Source organism: Hemicordylus capensis, chromosome 11 (genome assembly GCF_027244095.1).
Source record: "Hemicordylus capensis ecotype Gifberg chromosome 11, rHemCap1.1.pri, whole genome shotgun sequence".
Classification (NCBI taxonomy): Eukaryota; Metazoa; Chordata; class Lepidosauria; order Squamata; family Cordylidae; genus Hemicordylus; species Hemicordylus capensis.
The window spans coordinates 7092298-7119047 of record NC_069667.1 but is presented as its reverse complement, the minus strand read 5'-3'; the positions used below and the strand labels follow the sequence as shown (position 1 = coordinate 7119047).

Sequence of the window (26750 nt, the reverse complement as noted above, 5' to 3'; positions counted from 1 at the left end):
CATCCAGATCTGCCTCAGCAAACTGGTTTACTGTCATGCAGACATAGGAAGCTGCCTTACCCCGAGTCGGGCCAGTGGCCCATCTAACTCAGTGTTGTCTGCACGGACTGGCAGCGGCTCTCTCCCGGGTTTCAGGCAGGAGTCTTTCCCAGCCCTACCCAAAGATACTACCAAGGTTTAAACCTCCAACCTGCCCGATCCCCCAAAGATCAAGGAGTGCTCATAGGAACACAAGAAGCTGCCTTCTAGTCAGGCCCTGGGTCCATGTAGCTCAGTATTCTCTACACCGACTGGCAGCGGCTTCTCCAAGGCAGGAGTCTTTCCCAGCCCTTCTTGGAGATGCTGCCAAATATTTAACCTGCAGCCTTCTCCATACGGAGCAGATGCTCTGCCACTGATCCATGGCCCCACCCCATATTATAAAGTAAAGAATGGTTTCACTTGTTATCAATGTCATGTTTTCCTTGCACAGGGCAGTACACACAGTCTCCCTCCTATTTTATGCTCACAACAACCTTGCAAGGTAGGCGAGATTGAGTGAGAGCAACTGGGTCACCAGTAAGCCCCGCTAATGAGCAGGGATGTGAACAGGAATCTACCTGCCCCAGTTAATCCACTATAGCACATTTTACTGTCCATTGGGATCTGTTTTATTAAGACTTTTGGATGAAGGAAGCTAACATACTTCTTGGTAACCAACCAACTATGTCTCTTGATCCTTCATGGCAGGTCGAAAGACCCCTCCGTCTGGGGAGGTCCATATCTGGGTCAAGGACACCAAAGATCTGCCCCAGTTACGTCCCTCCGGAGTGGACTCCTTTGTGAAATGGTAGGTGTGTCATGGGGCGGGGGGTGGATTTCATAGCCACACGGACCCAAGCAAGCACAACCATATGCTTCCATGGTGCTCATTCATCACACATACCTTCGCTGACAAAGAAATGCTCAGAGGGGTCCCTACCACTTTAAACCCTAAGCAGTTTAGAGCCAACATATCTGAACATGACTCCACCCACCATATAAGATCCATGAGGGAAGCCCTCTTTTTGTTTCTCACCTCTGTCTGATGCTCAGTTGGTGGCGATGCAGGACAGAGCTTTTTCGGATCCCCCACTCTGTAGAACTCCCTGCCACTTGAGGTTCACTTGGTGGTGTCTTCCCTGCTTGTTTTCCAATCCTCTCTTGATTTTTTTTAATCCCAGCAGGCCTCTTAAGTGTGTTAAATGTTGCCACTATGAACTCCGCTCTCTTGGCTTGGGCTCCAAGTTCCATCGTGGATATTAAAGTAATAATAAATAGTAATAGCTAGGCTCCGGAGGGCTTGAATTCTGTTTGCTTAGCTGAATGGCTGGAAAAAATAAGTGGAAGATGACATTTCTCTGTCGCCATTCTGCCTGATGTCAAATGCTCTTTCTCCCTTGCAAGCTACGTTCTTCCGGACACCAGTAAAAAGAGCTACCAGAAAACCCGCATTGTCAAGCGGGACTCCAACCCGGTGTTTAACCACACCATCGTGTACGACGGCTTTCATACAGAAGATCTGAAGGATGCCTGTGTCGAGCTGACCGTCTGGGATCATGAGAAACTGACCAATCACTTTCTGGGAGGTATCCGGCTGGGACTTGGGACAGGTAATAACGAGGCCCTTTCGCCTCATTCCAGTTTCGACATGAAACATGTTCTCCTTGCCCAGGAAATATAAACAGGGAGAGCAGACATCCAAAGGGCATGTTTTGGACCGCAAATCAAAATGGAAAGGGCTTCTCTTCAGAAGCGTGGCTGGGCGGAAATTAGAATTCACAGCAAGCCAGGCCTCTGCACCATTGAAATCAATGAGTACCGTTCATTTCCCATTAATTTCCCATTAATTTTAGTAGGATGTAGTCATGACTAACATAGCCCGGATGATTTCAGGGGTTGAACCTGAAGCCATCAGCATGCAAGTTGTACACTGGACTAGGGTCAGGACATCCTAAAATGAATGACAGCGAATGCCCACTAAAATGCACTGGTTCTTTCCAAATGGTAAGGGGACTGCATGGAGTTTCTGAATGGCCAATGGAGAGGAGAGGAGAGCTGGTCTTGTGGTTGCAAGCATGACTTGTCCCCTTAGCTAAGCAGGGTCCGCCCTGGTTGCATATGAATGGGAGACTAGAAGTGTGAGCACTGTCAGAGATTCCCCTCAGGGGATGGAGCTGCTCTGGGAAGAGCAGAAGGTTCCAAGTTCCCTCACTAGCATCTCCAAGATAGGGCTGAGAGAGATTCCCGCCTGCAACCTTGGAGAAGCCACTGCCAGTTTGGGTAGACAATACTGAACTAGGTAGACCAATGGTCTGATTCAGTATATGGCCGCTTCCTATGTTTCTAACCAGTGCATCTTAGTGGGCATTCCCTGTCATTCTTTACTCTATGATCCTATTGATATATTTGTGCAAGAGTTTGTTTAAATTTGTCGCTTAAGATGATGGTGAAATGCAGCAGTCATGCTAACTGAGGAAAGAGGCACCTCTTAGAAAGTGGTCTAGTTCTCTTGCATTTAGCAGGGGGAGAGCAACTGTCCCTCTTCAGACCAGTACACTGTCCCTACAGTGGCTGTTGGCTGGCGTCTCTCTTGTGTTCCTTTTCAGATTGGGAGCCTCTGTGGGGCAGGGAACCATCTTCTCCTTGCTTTTGCTATGAAAGCTGTTTGGGGAATTTTTCTGGTCGAGAAGCAGGGTAGACAAGTGAGGGGGATAAATAAGAAGGGAGGCAAAGACCGGCCTTGCTGAAGGGGCCCCTGCTGACTGGGCCGAAGGGCACCTTCTCAAAATGGCGGCTCTCTCGTATCCCACAAGAGGGGGAGCAACTGTCCCTATTCAGCCCAGCCCAGTGTCCTTCCCAGTGGCTGTTGCTGGTGTCTCGTTGGTGTTTCTTTTTAGCCTGCAAGCCCCTTGGAGGCAGAGAACCATCTACTCATGCCTTTTGCTGTGGAAGCCCCTTTGGGAACCTTTTCGGTGGAACGGCAGAGGGGACAGCTGCTCAATAAATAATAAATGAGCAGCCCCCCTCAGGCAAAGGTCGGCCTCGTTAAGTACCTGCTGACCAGGCTAGGGGGCGCCTTCTCAAAATGGCGGCTCTCTTCCATTTAGAGGTGCTGTCCCTGTCCAGCCCAGCCTAGGTGGCTGTTGCTTGGGCTCTCCTTTGTGTTTCTTTTTAGACAGTGAGGCCCTTGGGGTAGAGAACCATCTTCTCACTCCTGTTGCCTTGGAAACTGCTTTGGGGACTTTTCCGGTGGAAAAGCAGAGGGGACAGCTGCTCAATGAATAATGAATGAGCGGCCCCCTCAGGCAAAGGTCGGCCTCGTTAAGGGGCCTCTGCTGGGCCAAGAAGCGCCTTTTCAAAATGGTGGCCGGGGAGAGCAGCTGGCCCTATTCAGCCTAGAATAGCATCCCTCCCAGTTGCTGGGGGTCTCCCTTGTGTCTCCCTCCCTTAGATTGGGAGCCTCTTTGGGGCAGGGAACCATCTTTCCTCCTTGCTGTTGCTATAGAAATTGCTTTGGGAACTTTTCTGTGGAAAAACAGAGAGGACAGCAGCTGCTCAGCGAATAATGAATGAGCAGCCCCCTCAGGCAAAGGCCGCCCTCCTTCAAGGGGCTCCTGCTGACTGAGCCAAACGACACTTTTCCAAAATGGCGGCTCTCTTCCATTCAGCAGGGGGAGAGTAGCTGGCCCTGTTCAGCACACAAAGTATAGCAGCCTTCCCAGTGGCTCTTGCTAGGATCTCTCCGCATCACCCACCCCTCTCTCTCAGCTTGTTTTAGACCATGAGCTCTTTTGGAGCAGAGAGCCATTTCCTCATCCCTTTTGCTATGTAAACTGCTCTGTGAACTGCTGTGATATATATGTGTTACAGCTGGGGACAATGGGAGTTGTAGTCCACCAACATCTGGAGAGTTTCAAGTCGGCCATCCCTGCTTCCGAGACCAGTGTCGTTGAGCCTGGAAGAGCCTGTGGGTTAAATGAGTGGCCTTGATTAACAGGGTTGCCAACCCTGACTGGAGCTCTTCCTGCAAGGTTCCCCCCGCTCCCATTTTTGTAATGCAATATCTCTCACCACACCAGGCCAGAAGAACCTCCAGGATTAGTTTCAGTAGTGGATCCTGGAGGGCAGGGCTGGCAAACCTCAGGTCGCTCAAGAAAAACAGCTAGATATAACCGCTGTGACTATACTGTATTTACCCGAATACAAGACTAGGTTTATTCCAAGTATTTTGATGTTAGAAATCAGGAGGTCATCTTATATTCAGAGTCCTGTTATTTTTGAGTCAGTGTAGGTATAACTTGAATGTAACCTCTACTTTTTAAGGGGATCGTCTTAAATTCAGAGTCATCTTCCATAGGGTATTTCCATTTTAGACAGTCAATGGTGCTTTTCTTCTGTGTTTGACAAGGAACACCATTAAGGGAGGAGAGCTGGTCTTGTGGTAACGAGTATGAATTGCCGCCTTTGCTAAACAGAGTCCACCCTAGTTTGCACTGAATGGGAGTCTATATGTGTGAGCACTGTAAGATATTCCCCTCAGGGGATGGGGCCGCTCTGGGAAGAGCACCTGCACACTTGCATGCAGCAGGTTCCATAACTCAGTGGAAGAGCATCTTTTTGCTCTTGCATGCATAAGGTTCCAAGTTCTCTCCCTGGCAACTCCAAGACAGGGCGGAGAGAAACTCTGGCCTGCAGTCCTGGAGAAGCCGCTGCCAGTCTGTGTAGACAAGACTGAACTAGATGGACCAATGGTCTGACCCAGCCTGAGGCAGCTTACTATGTTCCTATGATACACACAGTCCTACCATGAACTTGACTGCTTGCAGCATTGATTATGACCTCTCAAAAAAGGAGCACGATCATAGGTTGCCCCTTTTCATAGCCACTGATACAGCAGTTCATAGGAATATAGGAAGCTGCCTCATACTGAGTCAAACCCTGGGTCCATCTAGCTTAGTACTGTCTACACTAGGGATTCTCAATGTTGGGTCCCCATATATTATTGGACTTCAACTCCCATAATCCCCAGCCCCGGCGGCCTTTGGCTGGGGATTATGGGAGTTGAAGTCCAATATCATCTGAAGACCCAATGCTGAGAATCCCTGCTCTACACTGACTGGCAGCGTCTCTCCAAAGTTTCAGGCTGGAATCTTTCTAGCCCTATCTGGAGATGCTGCCAGGGATTGAACCGAGGACCTTCTGTATGCAAGTCCTACGGTGGGCATTCTAAAATGAATGGCATTGAATGCCCACTGAAATGCACTGGTTTCTTCCTAATGGCCATGAAATGCACCGAATGGCCATTTGGAAATGCCATGCATTCCTATGGCCATTTGGAAGGAACCAGGGTATTACAGTGGGCATTCCCTGTCATTCATTTTAGCACATTCCCTCGAGTCCTCATGATCAAATGCATGGTGTCAGCCTAGCGGACATAGGACCCTTGGTCTGTCTGTCTGAGTATTGTCTACACCAGGGATTCTCAACGTTGGGTCCCCAGATGTTATGGGACTTCAACTCCCATAATCCCAACCAAAGGCCGCTGGGGCTGAGGATTATGGAAGTTTAAGTCCAATAACTTCTGGGGACCCAATGTTGAGAATCCCTGGTCTACACTGACTGGCAGCCGCTCTCCAAGGTTTCAAGCAGATGTCTCTCCAGCCCTACTTCCACTGAACTACCGCCCCATCCCCCAAAGGGAATATCTGACAGTACTCACATGTAGACAGCCATCCAAATACAAACCTGGGCAGACCCTGCTTAGCAAAGGGGACCATTCACGTTCTCTACCCCAAGACCAGCTCTCCTCCTCCCCAAGGCTCACTTGTTTCTTGTTCCTTTCAAAGGCTCCAGCTATGGGATTGCCGTTGACTGGATGGACTCCACACAAGAGGAGGTCGCATTTTGGCAGGAAATGATGACCACGGCGAATGAATGGATTGAAGCGTCCCTGCCTTTGCGCTCTCTGGCTGGAAAAAGGAAGCTGAAATGAACAGCTGGCAGCAGCCCACAGAGGAACGGAGAACCGTTTACACAGAGAAGAGGGCCAATGCAAAGCTGGCTGACCTCAGGATTGCCTGTGCAATGGACTTCGAAAGGACAAGGTATTATTACTCATCCCAAGAGAGGACTGAGCGGATTTTACATCCCAGCTAGCTGAAAGACCTGCTGCTCGTCACCTCTCCATCATCTAGACCTTCGATTTTATTCGACTTTGGGTTTGTACCCAGAGAGCAGGGAAGAAATTGTGTAAATATGTTTATAGTTTATTTTATTACAGTGTCCATGTTGCTGTTTCGTTTGTGCCTCCCCATAGAGGAAGTTATGACAAAACTTTGGCTAGTACAGCCACCAGTACACACAGTATCACAACAAAGTTGAAGCAAACCATGATGCAAATGAAACATGAAAAATCTGTACTAGGATATGCCTGGGTTACCAGCTCTCCAGGATTGACTGAGAGTTCTCCAGGAGCTGGCATTCATCTCCCATCCACATGTTATGTTCAACACTTGTACAGGTGCACAATGTATACAGGTACAGATCTGCACACAGGTACACTCATTCACATGTTATGCTGAACACAGGTACAGAAGTACCTCTCTATACCAGGCATTTGAAGGGCCTGTATCCAGGTTCACTTTTGAAACGAACACAGGTACAGTACAGTCATTCACACAAACACATGTACAGCATAATGTTTGAATCGGGCTCAGAATGCTGAAGATTTTAATGGTTTGATATAATGAAAAATATTTCATTAGTGAGTCTCCAGGAAGCACTTCAGTCTGCTATCGGACCACAATCCCATTTCTGACCTTTTGTGTGCTGACCCCTGGAAACAAGTGTTGAATACAGTCTAATCCAACAAGGTACTTCCTACATTCTTAAAGGGGAAAGGGCATACCCCAAGAGAGATCCCTGTGGGATTTTAAAGACGAACAGATTTATTGGGGTCCCTGGTGAAAGAGCCTCTTGTCCACAAAAACATTTGTTGCAATAAATCCACCAGTCTGTCTGACTGGTACAAGATTGGAGAAGGTCCAAGGTTGAAATCATTTAATGTTGGGGTACTGTAACAGACTTCACATGGCTACCCCTCAAGAATTTAATATGGGCAACTTACACCTTAACTGCTGCAAAATCCTGAATGCCTGTGTTCTTGCTTCGTAAGTTTAGACCACAGAGAATCTAGTAAGGGGGCCGGGTGACAGGCCACAGAAGAATTAAGCCTTCCTCTGCTGTAAGAGTTCTCAGCCGATGCCATTGTAATCCCCATATGTGGTTGGACGGCAATTGTCATCACCATGGTGGCTGGGGATGATGGGAGTTGTAGTCCCAACAGCTGGGGACCCAAGGCTGATAAACCCTACCTGACTATATCCTAACTGGCTGCAGTGGTCTTCAGGTGGGGGCCTTTTCCACCCCCACCCACCTACTTGAAACTGTATATTCAGTCATAGGAACATAGGAAGCTGCCATATACTAAGTCCAACCATTGGTCTCTCTAGCTCAGTATTGTCTACCCAGACTGGCAGCGGCTTCTCCAAGGTTGCAGGCAGGAGTCTCTCTCAGCCCTACCTTGGAGAAGCCAGGGAGGGAACTTGGAACCTAGATGCTCTTAGCAGTGAAGGGAATATCTCACAGTGCTCACATGTGGTCTCCCATTCAGACCCTGCTTAGCTAAGGGGACATCATGTTTGCTACCACAAGACCAGCTCTCCTCTCTATATGATGTCTGCAAAGAATGGATCTTTGACAAGCCAGGCATGTTCTCTCTCACTGAGTTGTGGTCTCTCCTCTGGCATCCAAAGGCTTTATTTATTTGACAGAGCTGTGCTCTTTAGTGGACGCATTAAACGTCGTTACTCAGATTTTCCTTCCTTCCTTGCCGTTCCTGTTAAGGCAAACCTATGCAAATAACTCTCTTTGTAACGGGTATGTTCATATAACCAAGATGTCCCTTACCTTCATCAGGGGCAAATATTTGGCACTTTATTCTGTTCATTTCATAATCTGCGTTTAAATGAACTCTAATTTAAGAGAGAGTGCTTTATAGGATATTAATTAATATTTAATACTGTGGTTAATAGTAATCACAGTAGCAGATTATGCTGTCCTTCAATCTCTTTGCAGGGTGATCAGGCAAATACGTGGCAATACCATCTCTGTTTTACTTTAACAGTTGAAAACACTTTATAAACCCGCAAAATAGGTACTGGTCAATGTCATGAACAGGCCTGGAAGGCTTTTGACAAGTGTGAAGATACCGTCCTTGTTCTCTACGCTTCACGACCTGGCTATATGACTTTTATGCATTTCACTGGGAAGCAGGAAAAATATTTCTTAATGCTGTAGGGCCTTGTGCCTTACACCTATGAAAACATGTCTTGATGTTTAACTTATACATAATAAACCAAAAGATTTTGTTTGTCCTTCTCAGTTCTTCATTCTGAAACACTTTGCTATTTTTTTCTCTCCACTGCAAACCTGTATTAATGGTCTGCAACATGCAGACTGGATCAGCCAGACACATCTTCAGACGGTAGAGCTCCATCATCTATTCCTTAGATTGTATGTGACATTGGGTAGATGCCCAGAGAGCAGGGAAGAAATTGTGTAAATATGTTTATAGTTTCTTTTATTACAATTGTCATGAGGAAGAGCGGGATATAAAATGTAATACATACATACATACATACATAAAGTGGTGTTTTGGAGTCCCCAACCCCATCCAAAAGAATTGTCCCTTTTCTAAGCAGGAGTCACCTTGGTTTGCATTGGGATGGGCAATTGCAAGTGAATGCTGGAAGATATTCTTCTTAAGGGATGGCCCCATAGCTCCGTGGAAGAGCATCTGCATGCTTGCATGAAGAAGGTTCCAGGTTCAAGCCCTGGTAGCATCTCCAGAAAAAGACTGCTGCCTGAAATTCTTGGAGAGTTGCAGCCAGTCAGTGTAGAATGTAGACAAATCTTAGCTAGATGGATCAATGGCCTGACTCGGTGAATGGCAGTTTCCAAGACGGTTTGCCCCAGTCAATCATCTTCTGAATTCTGGAAAATAAAAGGTGAAGGAAATGATGATGAAGGGAAGGATCCTGGCTGATATTCAGAGCAAGGAAGTCTTGGTGCAGTGAAAGAGCAGTCCAGTGCAACTTGCCTAAAAAATGCCCACTGCAGTGGGGAAGCAGTACTTTTTGACACTCCCTTTCCCCAGGATGCCCTCAGTTAAGGTTACCAACAGGGTGACGTAACCTCAGGGCAACTTTAATTGTAAACCGCCCGGAGACTCAAGTTTTGGGCAGTATAAAAAATGTTAAACAAACAAACAAACATAAACCTTGTACACTGATCTGGGCTTCTCAGAGGAAGGGCAGAATATACATGTAAAAATAAATAAAATAAACCGCCCCTTATTAGCAGGGACTGCATTTATTTTAGCCCCAAATAGTCTGTCCCTCATGGGGTGCCATTTGTCCCTTATTTTTCAGCTTACAGCCATCAATGACGGACTCACTTCGCATTCTCCAGGTATCAGGATCATGGAAACCATGCAAGTGATGACTGCTCCATTGTGCTCATGGCTGAAGCTCTTTTCACTGGCTAACAATGCTTCTCTTTCTAGAAAGCAAAATGACATCACACCCAATTTGGCTGATCATGGTTATATCCATCAGTGGAGGAGAAGCAATCCAAGTTGGAACTCAAACCATGGTTTAAATTGAAAGCGGTTTTTTAAAAACCCAACCACAGGCAACTGCACAGTGCCACCTGAACATATGTCCCCGAGGGCTGTGCAGCCCTCTGCTTCCCCACTGCACCGGTGCAGTTAGTTTGGAAATCCTATTAGGCTGCTCTCTTGCCCCGCTGGGACATCCTTGCGCTACATCAGCCAGTGTGCTTAAGATGCAACAGAACTGCTTTTCCACAGCTGAAGGTGCAGAGTGGCCTTCCTGGATGAAAAACGCACAAGCAGCCCTGAGGGTTATTTGAGTTGTGCCTGTGCACCCTTCCCATTTGGGGCTGTGTTTTCCAACAGAAATGAGCAGAGGCTCACAGGAGAGTATGCAGTCAACAACACTGTCTCTGTCGGCGCTTCGCTGGCCCCTATGTCTAATGTATCCCAGCTGGTTGGTTGTTTCAGTGTACAGTGTGTATGAAGGTACAAATCTGTACACAGGTGCAGTCATTCACAAGCTATGCTGAACACAAGTACAGAAGTACATTTCCTATCTGTAACCTGCATTGGAAGGGCCCGTATCCAGGTTCACTTTTAACATGAACACAGGTACAGTCATTCACACAAACACCAGTATGCGTGTACAGACATCCGCACATTTGCACAGCATACATTTCTGAATCGGGCTCTAGGCTTCTTCCCAGGATGTCCCTTCTTCTTCTTCTTCCCAGGATGTCCCTTCGGGCTCTAGGCTTCTTCCCAGGTTCTTCCCAGGATGAGTCAATCATCAATCCAGGTTCTTCCTTAGCAGCTAACTGTATCCCCTGAGCAGACACATGCAAGCTAGCTTTGCCCATTGATAAATCTGAAAACTTCCTTGGAGAGAGGCAGTGATTGCTGGAGGGTATTGTCGTGCCCCTGATCACCTTTTCCCATCCATTCTTTACTGCTGCTTATCTGATCTCTCCTTTGCTAGCCAATGGCTCCTCCCCTTCCAATCCCCTGATAGAAAAAAGCAATTGAAAGAGAACTAGGACAAGCAGCAACAAAGAAAGGCCTGATTCACACCGGCATCCAAACCTAGGTTTAATGTGGGTTACCAACATTAGGTTGATTGCGGGAACCCGTGCCAAGATGGATTATGGCCCGAGCTGAAGCTGAGATGCTTGCCTTGGAGTGGAGTCACACAATGACACTCATGACAATAACCCGAATTAAACCTAGATTCAGACAACTGTGTGGACTCGACCAAAGCATGGAGAAAGGCGACCATGGACTCTCTAATCTCCCACCAGCTTGCTCTGGCCACCTCGGAGAGAACTGCAAAATCCCCAGAAGGCAGAGCCCTGACTTATGTGTGGCTAGATTCCCCAGAGTACAACATCTGGATCCTGAACAGGATCCTGTTCACAGTTCTTGCCCCATTTTGGCCGAGCACCCAGACAGGCCAGAGGGGGAGGTCCCGTGGGGTGCCAGGAGGCAAAGAGCAGAGGATCAGCCAAGGGTGGGTATCAGATGCGGACAATGAGGCCAGAGGCATGGCTGAGGAACAGCAAGCTGATGAAGGGCCAGAGGCAGAAGATGCAGCGAGAGAGTTGGGCTGGTGGCTGGATACCAAAGGCGAATACTCAATCATACTACCTAGGAAGCTGCCTTACATGGACTCAGACCATTGGTCCTTCCCTCTCAGCACCGACTACCTGACAGAAGCTCCCCAGGGTCCCACAATGGCTCCTCCCTCCCTCCCTCCCTCCCTGGGGATTCCAGGGGCTGAAGCTCAGTCCTGCTGCATGCTAAGCAGAAGCTCTACCGTTGAACTACAGCCCTCTCCCCACAACTCGGCCTGCTAAAATCCTTTTGTGTTTTTAGTAGCACCAACACCCTAAACAACTGAGCTAACCAGCCAGCTTCTGCTCAGAGGTTTTAAACAGGATGGGTGTGTGTTCTCCTCCCTGGGTGGTGGTGGGGTCACCCTGAATGAGCCCACATTTGCTGATGATGGTGCTCAGCCCAGCACTGCAGCCGAGAGAATGCCCTGGACCCCCGCCCACCCACCCCTCCCTGGCCGGAGACCAATCTGCCAGCTGGCGGAAGGATTAAGAGGTGGGTAGCACCTAGGACTGGCTGCTAGAAGTCCCAGCAGGAGACCCCTTTCCTTCCACACCCTACTACTGTCGTGCAGATGAATACTCACTTCGGCCAACTTTCATATTCTCAGCACACGTGATCCGTTTGCGTGCCTGGCCCTTCAGTTCCAGTCTCCTGCAGAGGGCTGGAGACCTCCGAGGCCCCTTCCTTCCCACGCCAACATCCCATGTGCCAGTGGCTTTTCTTTCACGCAAAGCTGTACATTAGGGATCTGCTAAACCTCCACACCTCCTTGAGGAATTTCAGCTCGTCTTTCCAAACCTCTGCTAGCTTCCCGCAGTGGGCTGGCAAGCTGGATGCAATTTCGGTAGAGCCCATGTCAGTTGCTAGATCTGCTGGGAAACGGCTTTCAGTGTGGACTGGGGGAGTGATTCAGCACCTGGTTTATGCAGAGCCCTCCATGTATAACTATTATGGGGCTTTGCCTTTTGGGACATACTCCCAGGGGTGCTCAGCCTTGGGTCCCCAGGTGTTGTTGGACTACAGTGCCCATCATCCCCAGCCATGTTAGCCTTTGGCCATCATAGGAACATAGGCAGCTGCCTTCTACTGAGTCAAACCATTGGTCCATCTAGTGCAGTATTGTCTACACAGACTGGCAGCGGCTTCTTCAAGGTTGCAGGCAGGAGTCTCCCTCACTCCTACTTGGAGATGCCAAGGAGGGAACTTGGAACCTTCGCATGCAAGGAGGCAGATGCTCTTCTCAGAGCGGCCCCATCCCCTAAGGGGAATATCTTACACTATTCACATGTCCTCTCCCACTCAAATGCAAATCAGGGTGGACCCTGCTTGGCAAAGGGATCAATGCACGCTCTCTATCACAAAACCAGCTCTCCTCCCATAAACTCCCATCGTGGCTGGGGATGATGGGAATTGTAGTCCAACAACATCTGGGGACTCAAAGCTGAGAATCCCTGCAACAGCTTATTCTGCAGAATTATTTGCAATTAAAATAAAAAATAAAAATAAAAATAATAAAAATAAATAAAAATAAAGAATCAAGTGACTCTCTCATCATCTTGTCTTCACTTTCTCTAAGTGGAACCCTGTTTTTACAACTTCAGTCTCAGGAATGAGGGGACATCTGCAAGTTCCATTCCAGTGTGGGGATCCCTTTGCTCCAGCCAGAAACCGCAGGTGCCACCCCCTTCCCTCTCCCCCCACTACCCCACCCCACCCCACATTCTGCCACCACCTAGAACTCTGAGGAAATTTCACACATCACCATGACTCTGATTTTTACTATTGTTTTGCATGGCTCAGCTGTTCCAAGGAGACTTTTGGCCCCAGTCTCCAACAAACACAATGACGGAAAATGTGAGGGTTTAAGGCATTCTCTTTGCAAAAACAGAAGGCTGCTGTTCAGTGCTGGAAGCTTTCTCTCTCTCTTTTTGCCAACTCAAGGGAGCTTACTAGTTTGCCCTCTCCCCACCTTGATGAAGACATCAAGATAAACTATATTTATGGGGGGGGAATCTCAAAAAATGCACAAATTATGGGCTTGATCCAGCCAAAGTTAAACATAAACAACGACAAATATTTATATCCTACTTATCAACAAAAGCTTCCAAAGCGATTTACTTAGAGAAATAATAAATAAATCAAAGGGCTCCCACTCCCCAAAGGGCTCACAATCTAAAAAAAACAACATGAGATAGACACCAGCAACAGTCACTGGAGGTCCTGTGCTGGGGGTGGAGAGGGCCAGTTACTCTCCCCCTGCTCAATCAAAGAGAATCGCCACGTTAAAAAGGTGCCTCTTTGCCAAGTTAGCAGGGACAAACGTTAAACCCTTGTAAGCTCCAATATTTCAATGCACAGACTCAACTCTCCTATTGAAAGCAACGGGCTTTCATTGTGCTTAACTCTAGCTGGATCCTTCCCCATGTATATCATCCAAAATGGATATAATCCAGAATGGATACTAGCATAAAATATTTTTCGTGCCTCCATTGCGTCCCCTCTCCAAATCTACACATGCTGCAGCAACTGGTGGTCTTGAGGTAGCAAAATGGGTAGTAACAAAATTGATAATACTGTGACCTGCTCAAGAACCACCAGGCTCGCAGCCCGATTTTCTGCAATCGTGGGAATAGCCTCTGTTTCTATTGCTGTTGCTTTGCATCTTTTATGGTTATATTATGCTTGTTTTTAAATCTTTTCATCAGATCTGTATTTTTATCTTTTTGCTGATATTCTTGCCTCCCCATCTCTGGCAACTTTTAAAAAGGCACTGAAGACATATTTGTTCACCCAGGCTTTTAATTAGCTGTATAGTTTTAATACTTTTAATGTTGGGTTTTAAATTATTTGAATGTTAATGATTTTAATGTTTATATTATTTTAATTGTAAACCACCCAGAGATGCAAGTTTTGGGTGGTATAGGGATATGTTAAATAATTAAAATAACAAACAAACAAATGATATTTTAATTGTGTGATTTTTGTAGTCTTGTGTTAACTTTTGTGTGACCCACCTTCAGATGGTTTTAATGAAAAGAGGTCTAGAAATTTAACAATAAATAAAGAAACAGAACGGATTGCTCTGCGAGTCACCATTGCTGTGGGGACGGATGGGTCTATTGTGTGCTGTATCGGTGAGTTCCAGAGGCTCCTTGTTGTGTGACAAGCCACAGAAGAATGGGTTCGCAGAATGACAACATAGTAGCGCCATCCGTGTGTGTGCGCGTGTCTGAGTGTGATTGCCCTGAAATGTGCCTGACACCATTGTTGCTTCTTTCCTCCCAGGGGCCTGAAGGCGTCATGGCGCCAAGCCAGTAGACCTGTGAAACATCTAGCAGGACGTGAGACTTGACTGGCCATCTGCTGCGCCTGGCTTACTGGCCACAATGGCCTTCGGAGGGCAGCCCTGCTATGATCCAGAAAGGAGGAGATTCCTGGCCCGGACCCCCTTTTACAAACACCCCCCCCCCCGCTCTGCCAAGGTTTCTGCTCCTCAGAAACTCTATGATCCAAATGTATTAGCAGCCTCTCCTTCAGGCACCGTAACACCTGTGTGGTGGAGACGTCTCCCTTGACTTCTCTGGAGATCTGGGGGTCCAAATGTTGGGAAGATTCCTCCTGCCCCTTGGAGGAAAGGCACGGCCCTGTTGTCACCCAGCCATGTGTGCTCAGGAACAGACCTCAGTCTGGATCCCAATCTGAAGGGTTGCCAACCTTTTTTACTGGCCTGGCTCCTGTGCCTTTAAAAATGTCTTGACATTCAAAAATTAAGCAGCTGAAGCTTTTGCTGTCATGGAAATGCAGACATGGGAAAACCTTTGGCAATTTAATTTCTGTAACCAGGTATCTTCTAAAGGAACAGGAGCAGGATTGGTTAGAGAGTTGGCAACCCTGGGTGCTTGTGCCCCATGCCCACCACTAGGCCCTGAGAATTCTGCACTGGGAGTGGAGTGGGAGATGGAGGGAGGATAGAAAGGGCCAGTGCTGCCAAGTGGCACTTATGTGGAGGATGGGAATTGCCCCCTCTTGATGTAGCCTGGCTCCTCTGCTCGGAGCAAAAGCTTGACCAGTTTGAGCAGGTGAAGCCATTCCTAGCCTAAAGAGATGGGAAACTGCTTCACTGGCTTAAGCTTTGCATGTCAGGCGTCTTCTGAAGTCACAGGAGCAGGACCAGGTAGAGAGTTGGCAACCCTGCCTGTGGGTGCCTCGTGCCCACCACTGGGCCATGGAGTTCCGCCATCCTTGTTTAGATCCAAATATGGCAGTTGCTGGGGGGGGTCCCCGGCCGGGAGTGTTTACCGGTCGCCATGGGGCTGGAGGTTCCGCTGCTGCCTTCAAACTGTCTGGACTCGACCGTTGGCAGGAGGACTTTCTGGCCTCTCCTGCTGCTCACGGCAAATTTCCGTCCCATTTGGGCCGCGAGGGAGCGCAGAAGATGGCCTCGGGCAAGCAGTCCAGAGTGAGTGTCCACCGCCCGGCCCCAAATAGGTTCATGTGGTGGCAGGTGACCCCCAGGGGTCGGATTTGGGTCAAGGTGGAGACATTTAGGAAGCGACACTGTCCTGGCCCCTTTGGGCTGACCATGGTGGGCAGGAAGGGACTGGCCCAGCCCATCTTCACAGGGTCTTCATGGAGCACCGGCCCCTCATCGATGGGTCAGCCCCCCCCCTCCTCCAGGACCTCTTCAAGCAAGGAAGCACAGAGTGGAGCCACCTGCAGAGAGCTGGAGAAGGAGCTCCTGACCTCTCTGAGCTGCTGCCCAATATAGGGTTTCTCATTGTATGGAAACACACCAGCAGGGATTCAAACCAACAGCCTCCTGCTCTCTAGGCAGGTTGCTTCCTTGCTGGGCCATTAGGTGGCTTGAAAAAAACATTGGTCATTCTTGGGAGCTGCCGGGTATGCCTGCATTGGATGCTCCAAAGGGGTCAGGCTCGGGAACACTTTAAGTCTCCAGCAACACCCCTGCAGAGAGGCCTTCTCTCTCCCTCCCTCCCTCCCTCTTTGGATCGATGGTGATGATGACCTCCTTGTTTTGGAAGGCCTCTTCCTCGGTAGCTTAGAATGCGATAATACGGGTTTTATTGTTTGTAAGCCTCTTTGATATTGTTAAACTAAAACTAGGATATAAAAGAAATGAAACGTTGTGGAGGGGGATGGAGGGGAGGTGGAAACGGCAAGATCTGCCAAGTGGCACTTTGTGGAGGATGGGAATTGCCCGCTCTTGATGTAGCCTGGCTTCTCTGCTCGGAGCAAAAGCTTGACCACTTTGAGCAGGTGAAGCCATTCCTAGCCAAAAGAGATGGGAAACTGCTTCACTGGCTTAAGCTTTGCATGTCAGGCGTCTGTTGAAGTCACAGGAGCAGGACCAGGTAGAGAGTTGGCAACCCTGCCTGTGGGTGCCTCGTTCCCACCACTGGGCCTGGGAGTTCCGCCATCCTTGTTTAGATCCAAATATGGCAGTTGCTGGGGGGGGTCCCCGGCCGGGAGTGTTTACTGGTCGCCATGGGGCTGGAGGTTCCGCTGCTGCCTTCAAACTGTCTGGACTCGACCGTTGGCAGGAGGACTTTCTGGCCTCTCCTGCTGCTCACGGCAAATTTCCGTCCCATTTGGGCCGCGAGGGAGCGCAGAAGATGGCCTCGGGCAAGGAGTCCAGAGTGAGTGTCCACCGCCCTGCCCCAAATATGTTCATGTGGTGGCAGGTGACCCCCAGGGGTCGGATCTGGGTCAAGGTGGAGACATTTAGGAAGTCCCTCTTGGCCCCTTTGGGCTGACCCATGTGGGCATGAATGAACTGGCCCAGCGCACCTTCCCTGGGTCTTCATGGAGCACAAGCCCCCCATGGATGGCTCAGAGCTCCCTCAGCCCCCTCCCTCCTCCAGGACCTCTATCTTCCCGCAAGGAAGCACAGAATGGAGCCACCTGCACAGAGCAGGGGAAGGACTCCTGGCCTCTCCGAGCTCCCGGCAGGCAGCTTCCCCCTTCAGAAGTCACAGCAGCAGGATTAGTCAGAGAGTTGGCACCTTTCCAGGTGGTGAGACTCTCCTATTGAGCAGGGGGGGAGCAACTGGCCCTCTCCAGCCCCAGCCCAGCATCCCTCCTCCCGTGGTCTTGCTGCCATCGGCTTGAGGTTTCTTTTTGGACTGAGAGCCCTTTGGGGACAGGACATCATCTCATTCAGGTGTTCTCGGTTCCTTTCTCTGTGCCTGTCATCCGCTTGGAGTCTTTTGGTTGGAGAGTGGTCTAGAAATATGCGTAGCCGCAGAAGTCCTTGCTTAGATTCAAAAAGTGGCCGTTGCTGAGCTGTATCCCAGGGCTGGGTATCTTGACCTGGTTGCCATGGCGCTGGGGTTCCGACGATCCTGATGGGGATGGAGGTTCCGCTGCTGCCCTGGGAGCCTCTGGACCGGACTGGGGACAGGAGGGCGTTGCGGTCTCTCCTGCTGCTCACGCCAAAGGTTGTCCCTTTGGGGCCACCAGGGAGTGCTGAACGTGGCCTCCTCTGGCAAGGGGACCAGCGGGAGGGCTCACCACCCTGCCTCAAACAGGTTCAATGGGTGGGGGGTGGCGACCACCAAAGTTCTCAAAGCGGTTTGGGTCATGGTGAGAAATCTCGGAAGTGAGTCCCTCCTGGTCCCTTTGGGCTGACCCTGGTGTGTCCGAACAGACTGGCCCAGCCCATCCTCACTCCTGCTCTCCTCTCTCCTGGACAGGACAAGGGAGAAGGAGGCCCCTTACTCCGCGGCGTGGGCAGCCTTGATGGGGCTACTCCTGTGGCTCCACTCAGGTACGTTCTCCTGCTCCTCCTGGGTTATCCGGGCCGTCTCGATGGATGGCACCATGGATTTGAAGACCACTTGGGACCCTTTCAAGAAACATGGCCCCTGCCAGGGTTTCATAAGCTGCCCCCCCCCAAAGAGGTCCCTGTTCACAAGAAGCACCAGACAGAAAGGAATGACAGCAAGGGCAGGCCAAGGGGTCTCCAAAGCCCATCAGTCTGAACTACCTGGGCTTTGGGGGTGGCTCCAGGGGTTCAGGCACAGGAGGCGAGGCAGGGCTCTCATGCACATGGAGCTCTCTAGGGTTTCCAATGGGGCACGGTCCCCTAGTCTGCTCTGCCAGGACTGGGGGGCTGAGAGGCCCCATGGGCTGGTGTGCCTGGCCCACCATTTCTCAGTGCCTGGATTCCAGGTGAGCCCTGCAGCCACCCAGAGCGGGAGACTGGAGCCAGGGTGTGGCTGGCTGCTTCTTCAGGGCTGGATCCCCTGATGCCTCCTTGAGTGGCAGCAGGGGAAAGGGAGCAGTTGGGGTGGGGAGCAGTGGAAGCCCCTCTGGGGGGCAGAGGAGGAGGTCGTGGCAGCCCCTCGGAACAGGTGGTGCTGAGTCAGACCATTGCTCTACTCGCTTCAGGGTGGTCTACTCTGACCAGCAGCCACTCTCCGAACCCCAACCAGGGGAGTTGAGACGTTTTAGAGGTTTTCACACTAGGCGACATACAGGGGTGTAGCAAGGTTGGAGTGGGCCCAGAGACCAGATTTTAAAATGGGCCCCCCCGCCTCAAAGTCCAGGGCCTCCGCACACCCCAGGCCCCCAAGGATTTAAGTCTGATATTTCAAAATAAGTATGCTGCCTGGAAATACATTTCACTGAATACACACACACAAACACTTCACAATATATAGTGATATACATTGAGAACTATATATTTGTGCTACATTTAATGCCCAGAACACACTAGAAACACTAATTATTAAAATGGGACCCTTGCAGCAGATTAGCAAAGGAGACTTTCAACCATGCAGGGTGAGCCTATGTCTGTTTTCTCAGAATTTTGAACAAATTCGGTAAAGTCTGATTGCACGAGGTTTTTCACAGGAGGCTTTTAAAGCCCTTTAACACACCTCTCCTCCTCTGGAATGGAGGTGCTGCATTCCCAGGTTGGCCAGATTGACCCTGAAGTCCCTGCGAGTTCTTGGGGAGCCATTCACACCCAAGAAAAATAAAATAAAATAAAATAAAAGCACCACACATGCTTCACAGTTCTCACTCAGACCTTCTGGGTTGCAGAACAACTTGAGCATAAGTGCATTTATCAATGAATGAATGAATATAGTATTTTTTGTTCCAGAAGTTTTTGTAATTTTCTGCCCTGAAACAGGCCACTTATAGGGCTTTTTTTTTAAGCCAGCAAATTTCCCAAGCTGTTTTAAATTAAATATTCAGAGACTTCTCAGTCTCCCCCCCCCCGTCCATATCAAAGCCCTATGGCAAGCAGATCCCTAAATATTGGGGGGGGGGGGTGAGGGGGTGGTGACCACAAAAAGGAGTTCAGGTTCTACCTGGCAAATGCTGGGCTGGGCGGAGGGTCTGCTGCAGAGAGCTCTGGGGGCCACCCTGCCTGCCTGCCTGCCTCCTTCCTTGCTTGGGGCCTCCCTGCCAGCCTACTCCAGTTCAGGCTTCACTGGGGCCTACACGGAGGCCTCCCTGCAAGCCCCGCCACCCGCCGCTCAGCTGAGAGGCGCCCGGGAGGAAAGCAGCTCTTCCTTGGCAGCTGGTCTGGTGCCTCGATTGCCGGCCGGGAGGACAAGCAGGAGAGAGGCGGGCAAGCAGGGCAAGTGGCCGAGGGGACCTGGGGCTGGGCAGGGGGCAATGGGGAGTCATGCGAGGAGTCTCTGGGGGGCCCCCAGGCCCCCTCCTCCCCTTGCCTAATAGTAGTTACGCCCCTGGCGATATATCAATTAGATTAAACTAAAGAAAGTCCATGAATGTTGCAGGGAGGGGGAGGGTTCTTGCCTCCACGCCCTGCCACGAGGCATCCGGCTGTCCGTTGTTGGAAACTGGGTACTCGGGGTTCCTTCGACACACTCACTCCCTTGTGTCTTGTGTCTTTTTTCTCCTCTCAGTGACTTCCAGCCACAGGAGATTAACGAAAAGCGCTCCGTGACCGAAACCAGCAAATGGTCACTGGTAAGGGATGGAAATCCAGTCCGTACATGGCAGGGCTGGGAGGGGGTGGGAGAGACCCCATTTGAAGCGAGTCTAGAGGGAGTGCGGGAGACCCAGTCTGAGCAGGTGGGAGGAACGTTTTGAGAACTTGTCTTGCAAAGCCATAGGCTTCGAAATTTGCAGTGGTAGTAGCCGTGAATTGGGTGGGTGGGATGAGTGACCATCGGGGCTCAACTACAAGTGACTCATGCCAAGGTGGACGCCCCTCCCTATGGAGGAAGTAGCATGGGAAATTGGGGGATGGGAAGTGCTGAGAGGGAAGAGGGGTGTCTCTACCTGCCTTCCACCCCTCGCTTCTTCCTTCCGCTCTCCTGTCCCAAATCACTCCCTCCCCGCAGGGTTCCAGACTTTGATTTTCTTCTGGACGACCAAGCACAAAACATGTCCAGAAAGGGAGCAGTCTGGAGGGGAACTAGAGTGGGGAAGTCTTCCTTGGGGCAGATTGGGCACTCCTTCCCCTCTGCCCCTGCTCGGCTCCACATCACCCCCTTTCCGGCTTGGCTTAGCATGTAGTTGAGCATCAGAAGGGCCCTCAAAACACCAGGCTGCATCAGACGGCCAGTAGCTCTTCCCAGCAAAGAGAGAAACCTAGCTAGGCTTCGCTGATCTAAAAGCACCTCCCCTGAATGTGAAACCACCGTGTCCCTTACAGCAAGAGGCCTGACTCTCATCCGGGATCCTGTGACTCCAAATGGTCTAATACCTAGGATCTCACCCAACTCCCCAGGAATGGGGGGTGGTGGTGGGGAGGCTGATCTCTGGGCTTCAGTAGATTTTGGGGTTTGGTTCCTCTCTGAGCATTTATTTTTTGAATGAATGGAAACAGATACCATTCCTATGTGTTTCCATTCGCTCTGACACAATGGCACCCATGAAATAAATGGCCATGAAAGTGTGTCCAGTTTGTAGGTCCCATTCGCTGACATTGGTTTTAGGACTGGCTTCTTGTGGTGTACCTGGGCTCCCACTCAAGGCGGGTCGATCTCTATCGGAGACCGAAGGGGCAGCCATCTCTTCCCCAAAGGCATTGCCCTCCATTCTGCCACCCATGACATTCTGGCAGGGCAGGGCCTTGTTTTTTAAGGAAGGTCCCACGTGCTGGAGCTTCCGTTCAGACCCGGTACTTCAGGAAGGATGCACTCTCTTTGTGGTGGGGAAAGAGAAACCAAAACCAATGAGTGTAAAAATAGACTAAAATAAACACACACACACACACATACACACACACATATAAATCAGCTGAATGAAAAGAAAATATAAAGACAAAAATTTTAAAAAATCAAGTTTCAATGAGATAGCTATAGATATATATTGCAAGACTCTAAATAGTAGCTTAGATGCATCATCAAGAAAAGCAATATGAGAACAGGAAGTGTGTCTTTTAGTCAGCAACGCAACTGCAGGGGCCCAGTTCTGTGGGGGAGCGTCCCCAGCACCCTTTTGAGGTGCAAAGGAGCCACTTCCTGCTTTAAGCGCATCTGTTAAGGTCCCTTTGAAGGAGGTGTGACGTTTGCCTCCCAGACGCCCTGGAAAGATCAAGTGGGCGTCAGAGCACCCATTCCTCTCTCCTCTCTCCTTCACAGAAGTCATTCTCGGACGGCTCCAGGATCCAGCATGTCAACAGTGGGAACGGGATCCTGGATGAAGCGGTTGCCAGCAGTTCCCAGAGGAGGTAGAGTTTCTTCTTGAAATGTTGTGTAGGGAAGATTTTCTGTCCCACAGCTGGCCTGGATCTGGGATGGATCCAGTGCAGCTGACTGGCAAGAGGTGCAGGACCTACAAAAATGAGGTCTTCATACATTTTGTAGAAGAATTCAGTCCTACAAGATGTGGTGGTGATGTCCACTAGCTTGAAGGTCACAGGGGACAGCTTCCTGGAGGCATCCGGCTGTCCCCTATTGGAGGCAGAGTGCTGGGCTACATGCATCTTTGGTCTGACCCAGCAAGGCTTTTCCGAGGTACTCATGCCATTGTATTTCTTCCTGCAGTGTCTTCACGGTTGAGGACGATGGGTGGTTCCTGCAGACCATTGCCACCGCATGGTCTTGTGAGGTAAGGACACAGTTCCTGTCACTTTTGTGGATGGGATGGTTGAGGAGTGAGGGGAGATTGCATCTCCGCCTGCAGCAGAGAGAAGTTGGGACGGATCCAGAAAGGGAACCCGAGACCCTGACATGGGTCAGGAGATGAGAGGGTCTTCCTGGCAGAGAGACTCAATGTCTCTAGACTGAAGAGGCATTTCTTGAGAGACAATCATCACCCCCTCTGGTCAAAACAGCAGCCCAGAGTCTCCACAGCAGGAGGGATGGCCCTCGCTCCAGACTCAGGGGCCCACCTTGTCTTTCCCTTTGGAAAGAGGGAGCTAACCTGGGAATAGGAGAGCAGAGGACATGGTGGGCTTGCATGAAGAAGACTCTCGGGGCCAAACTATAAATACCAGTGGGTCCCATTCGCATTTGTTTCCATTCCCCATGAAAGGAATGCAGAAAAAAATGGCAAGAAATGACAACAAGAAATTAGCATTCAATTCTAGAGCTCCTATGCACTGACCTTTCTGTTAAGGACTGCTTTTCTTTGGGTAAAGAAAGAGATCTCGGAGACCTACCTGACATGCTGTCTTTGGACCAGAGCTCCAGAGCGCTGCCATTTTGTTGACCACAGCAGAACGCATATCACAGTGGAGGTTCATTGTTGGGCATACCATGAAAGAAAATGGCCACAAGCATGTGGTGTTTGTGCCCTGGCACTCCCAATAACAGTTAATGTTAGAGCACATTGTTTATTTTTTTTAATAAGACTTTTTTATTTAAAAATCAAAATAATCTAAAGAAATAAACATGAATTCAAAGAAAATGAAGGGAGAAAACCTAAACCCCAAGGCTCTAGGGAGATCAGAGTGAGCACAACTTCACGCATTGCTCTCCTTTTTCTCTCATTTGCAGGGTGCCGACATCGAAGAGGCCGAGATCCCAGAGGTCAACACAAGGGATCAGGAGCTGGACGTGGAGAGTTTCATCAGTTCCCAGAGGTACTCTTTTCTCAGCTGGAGGGGCAGATCCAGAGCTCATGGAAGCAGAAGACTTTCCTTAAGAGCCCATCCTGGGGCCGGGGGAGGTGGTTAGTTTAGCAAGAAGCCGGGGGTGGGCAGAAGCTCTGAGCATCTTGGAGAGTTGTTTGTCTCCTCCTCTTTCCACAAGGGGACAGGGGTCTCCATGCCCAGCCTGTGGGCTTCCTGCAGGCATCTGGCTGTCCACTCCTGGAAACAGGGTGCTGGGCTGCATGTCTCATTCTTCTCATCAAGCAGAGCTCTTTCTAAGCACTGCTGTTCTGATCTCACCTGTCTTCTTTCTTTCTTTTCTTAGCGTCCAGAGGCCAAGCACCGTGCAGAGGAGGCTGCACAACACTGCTGCTGACGAAGAACCATCCCTTGGAGAGGTCAGAAAGCATCCACATCCAGTCCCTCCCTTGGAAGGACTGAGGGTTGGGCTTGTGGGTCCCCCGTGTTGCCCAGGAGTAGAGAGAATGTGGAATGGCTCCAGTTTGAGAAGCTGCAGGGTGGGTGGCCACCTTCTGACAAGAGTTTGCTTAAACCTCCAAAATGGCCGTGCTGTGGTGCAGAATTGGCCTCCCCTGTAGCTCTTCTGGGACATCAAAGGTCCACTTCCGGCCCACTTCCTGTATCCAGCTCACCTGGCGATGACCGCTGGGAGGTGCCCGGCTGGCCTTTTCCCTGCCGAAGCCTGGAAAGCTCAACGCGAGGGCCAGAGCAGCCATTTCTCCCTCCTCTCTCCTTCACAGAGTTCTTCCTTCCCGGGGGCCGAGACTCCGCAAGCCAGCGTGGAGGACGAGGGGTCGGAAGGGGACGGTGACACCAGTTCCCCCAGGTACCTTTCTCAGCTGAAGGGCAGCTCCTGGGATCATAGAGGCAGATCACCTTCCCTGGGAGCCTGGGGTGGGGGCGTTTCTGAAAGGCCTGAGCACCCTGGAGGGATAGTTCCCTGCCCCCCTCACTGCACGAGGACAGGACAGGAGCTCAACACAAGGAGTAGACTAGCATTGGGTGCAGCACAGAGCCCAGAAAATGCATTTTCTCCCTCTCGCCCCACACACCACACATTGAAAGCTACGGGATTCACAACCACAGGATGGGCTAATGGCCACTAGGTCCAGCAAATGATTAGACACGTTCATGGAGGAGAAGCCAATTGAAGACTATTACCCACGATAGCCAAGGAACTTCAGAATCTGCAGGGGTGTGTGTGTTTGTGTGTGAATAAACACATTTTGATGCCACATATAACCAGGTCTCAAGTGGTTCACAACCAACTAAATAGGCATCTGCTGTCCACTGTTGGGCTACACGTGTCTTTCACCTGATCCACAGGGCTCTTGGCATGCATGGATGTTCTTATGCCCCGTCTCTCCTTTCTTCTCTCAGAGTCCCGAAGCCAAAGAAGTGGCTAATCAAGAGGCTGCTGAACACTGAAGTGGTGGAAGACTCGTCCTCGGCAGAGGTCAGGAATGCTCATCCATTTTTTCAGGTGGATGGGCTCTGGGTTGTGTGTGTGTGTGTCCCCTGTTCCCCGATAGGAGACAGAACCTGGAACAGTTCCAGTTCTAGATGCCACAGGGTGGGAGGGATTTGGATGAGTGGGGTGGGAAGAAAATGCAGGGCTCCCGTTGAGGCACTGGGAAGGGGTTGGAAATGCGGTGGAAGGCTCTTCTGGGCAGAGATGCCAAATGCCTTTGTTCTAAGAGGCACGTCTGGTTTTAGAGCATGGCTGCACAACCTTGGGCCTCCTGCAGATGTTGGCCTACAACTCCCATAATCCCCGACTATGGGCCACTGTGGCTGGGGATGATGGGAGTTGCAGTCCAACCATGGCTGGAGGGCCGAAGTTGTGCAGCCCTGTTTTAGAGGGTCATCCGTTCATTGGAACCCTCAGCGCCCCTTACAGCACGATGGATGACCCCAAACCACCTGCTCCTCTGGAAAGTGTGGTCAAGCCCTACTCAGCAGGAACAGGGTGCTGCCTGGACTCAACGCTAAGTCCCTTGGGCTTAGTTCCTCCTCTCAGAAGCCTCGCAAGGTCAATGCAAGCCCTGGAACAATCCCATTTCTCTTCTCTCTCCTCCCCAGTGCTCCTCTACGGACGAGGATGACACCATGTATGAGGTGAGCAGCATTGAGGACGAGGTGTGGGACTCTCCACCGGCCCCCGGTTCGGCCAGGTAGGTACCCTCCTCTCAGCTGAAGGGCCTTAGGAGCCAGTAGGGAGCGGGGGGGGGGGGGCTTTTAGCGTAGCCAGCAGAAGGCTGCAGGGGACAGGGGCAGCTCCCCCATGTCTGAGCCCCCCAGAGGGATGTTTCCTCCTCCTTGCCCTCTGAGAACTCTGGAGGGGGAGTTCACCCAAGGAAGCCGATTGGCAGCAGGTGCGAGACAGACACCAGCAAGTCTATTGCTGGCTGTTAGCAGAGGGAGCTCCGAGACCCCCCTGCTGTTGGCATGGCAGAGTGTTGGGGAGAAGGAGCAGGGGAGGGCTCCTGTCTCGATGCCCTCTCTGAACACTTCCTAGGGCTTCTCAGTGGGGCACGAAAGGCTGGACTTGGGAGATCTCTGGCCTGATGAAGTTCCCCTGCCAGCCACCTCCCAAGGGAGGCGAGATCCTTGCTCAGCATCTCTTTGGGTGCTCGTGTTCTTCTCCAGCTGGCTGCCATCTCCAACAGGACAGACCTTTGAGCAGCTTTTCTCTCTCCTCTCCTCTCTCAGGAACATCGGCGGTGGCGAAGAAGGAAGAGGACAGCTGGCCCCAGACTGGTTCTCCTCGGTCCATCTGGGAGAGGTAAGGGGCGGAAACCAAGGGTGACTTCCCTCCACCCCTCCGCCCTTCCTTTCCTGCACTACGCAGCATGGCGGCTTGGATGGCAGCCACGGTTCACACGGGAGGCGGGGACTTGCCCTTCCCCCTTGGGGATGTCTTTCCCTTGCAGTGGACCTCATGCTCCCTGAGCCAGAGGCAGCACCCTCCAGGCCCAGATGTGCGTGCAGACACCCATGGCACTGGCCTGGCCCCGGGGATTCTCCTGACCCATAACTGTCCCTTGGACTGTGTGCTGAGGCCCGGCCCTCCCCTTCTCCTCAGGGGAGAGCAACAAAGAAGATCGGGGACGTCATCCGGTGCGTGGAGTATGCCAGTGAGGTGGAGGAGAGGTTCCCCGAACTCCTGGTGGGCCTGGTGAACAAGATCCTCACCGGCCTGCAGAACACCACCGAGGGAGTGGGGAACCGGGAGAGCCAAGACCTGCCTCCTGCGTAAGTCATGGCGCTGGGGAAAGCGAGGCCAGCAAGTCCTCCTTCCAGCACTCTGGGAGGACAGGCTAGGGCCATTTGTCACATGTCCCACTCTGATGGGTGAGGAGCATTTCTGGCCTC

The 26750-nt window shown here is 50.7% G+C and overlaps 2 protein-coding genes across 3 annotated transcripts in view; both read left to right on the top strand.

Annotated features, from left to right (window-relative positions):
- The window catches only part of LOC128335716 (synaptotagmin-like protein 4), a 69127-nt gene extending 60671 nt beyond the window's left edge, over positions 1 to 8456 (top strand). For both annotated transcript variants that reach the window (XM_053274398.1, XM_053274397.1), the window contains exons 15-17: positions 730 to 829; positions 1426 to 1631; positions 5868 to 8456. In XM_053274398.1, coding sequence (XP_053130373.1) covers positions 730 to 829; positions 1426 to 1631; positions 5868 to 6013 — 452 coding nt within the window. In that variant the 3' untranslated portion in view covers positions 6014 to 8456. The remainder of the gene's footprint in view (positions 1 to 729; positions 830 to 1425; positions 1632 to 5867) is intronic.
- Positions 8457 to 15746: 7290 nt separating this feature from the next.
- LOC128335587 (uncharacterized) lies at positions 15747 to 26634 on the top strand. Its single transcript, XM_053274130.1, has 12 exons — positions 15747 to 15770; positions 19639 to 19922; positions 20215 to 20278; positions 21901 to 21989; positions 22306 to 22369; positions 23260 to 23345; positions 23680 to 23752; positions 24116 to 24201; positions 24756 to 24831; positions 25458 to 25549; positions 26088 to 26160; positions 26461 to 26634. The coding sequence occupies exons 1-12, from the start codon at positions 15747 to 15749 to the stop codon at positions 26632 to 26634; spliced, it is 1185 nt and encodes a 394-aa protein (XP_053130105.1).
- Positions 26635 to 26750: the final 116 nt, after the last annotated feature.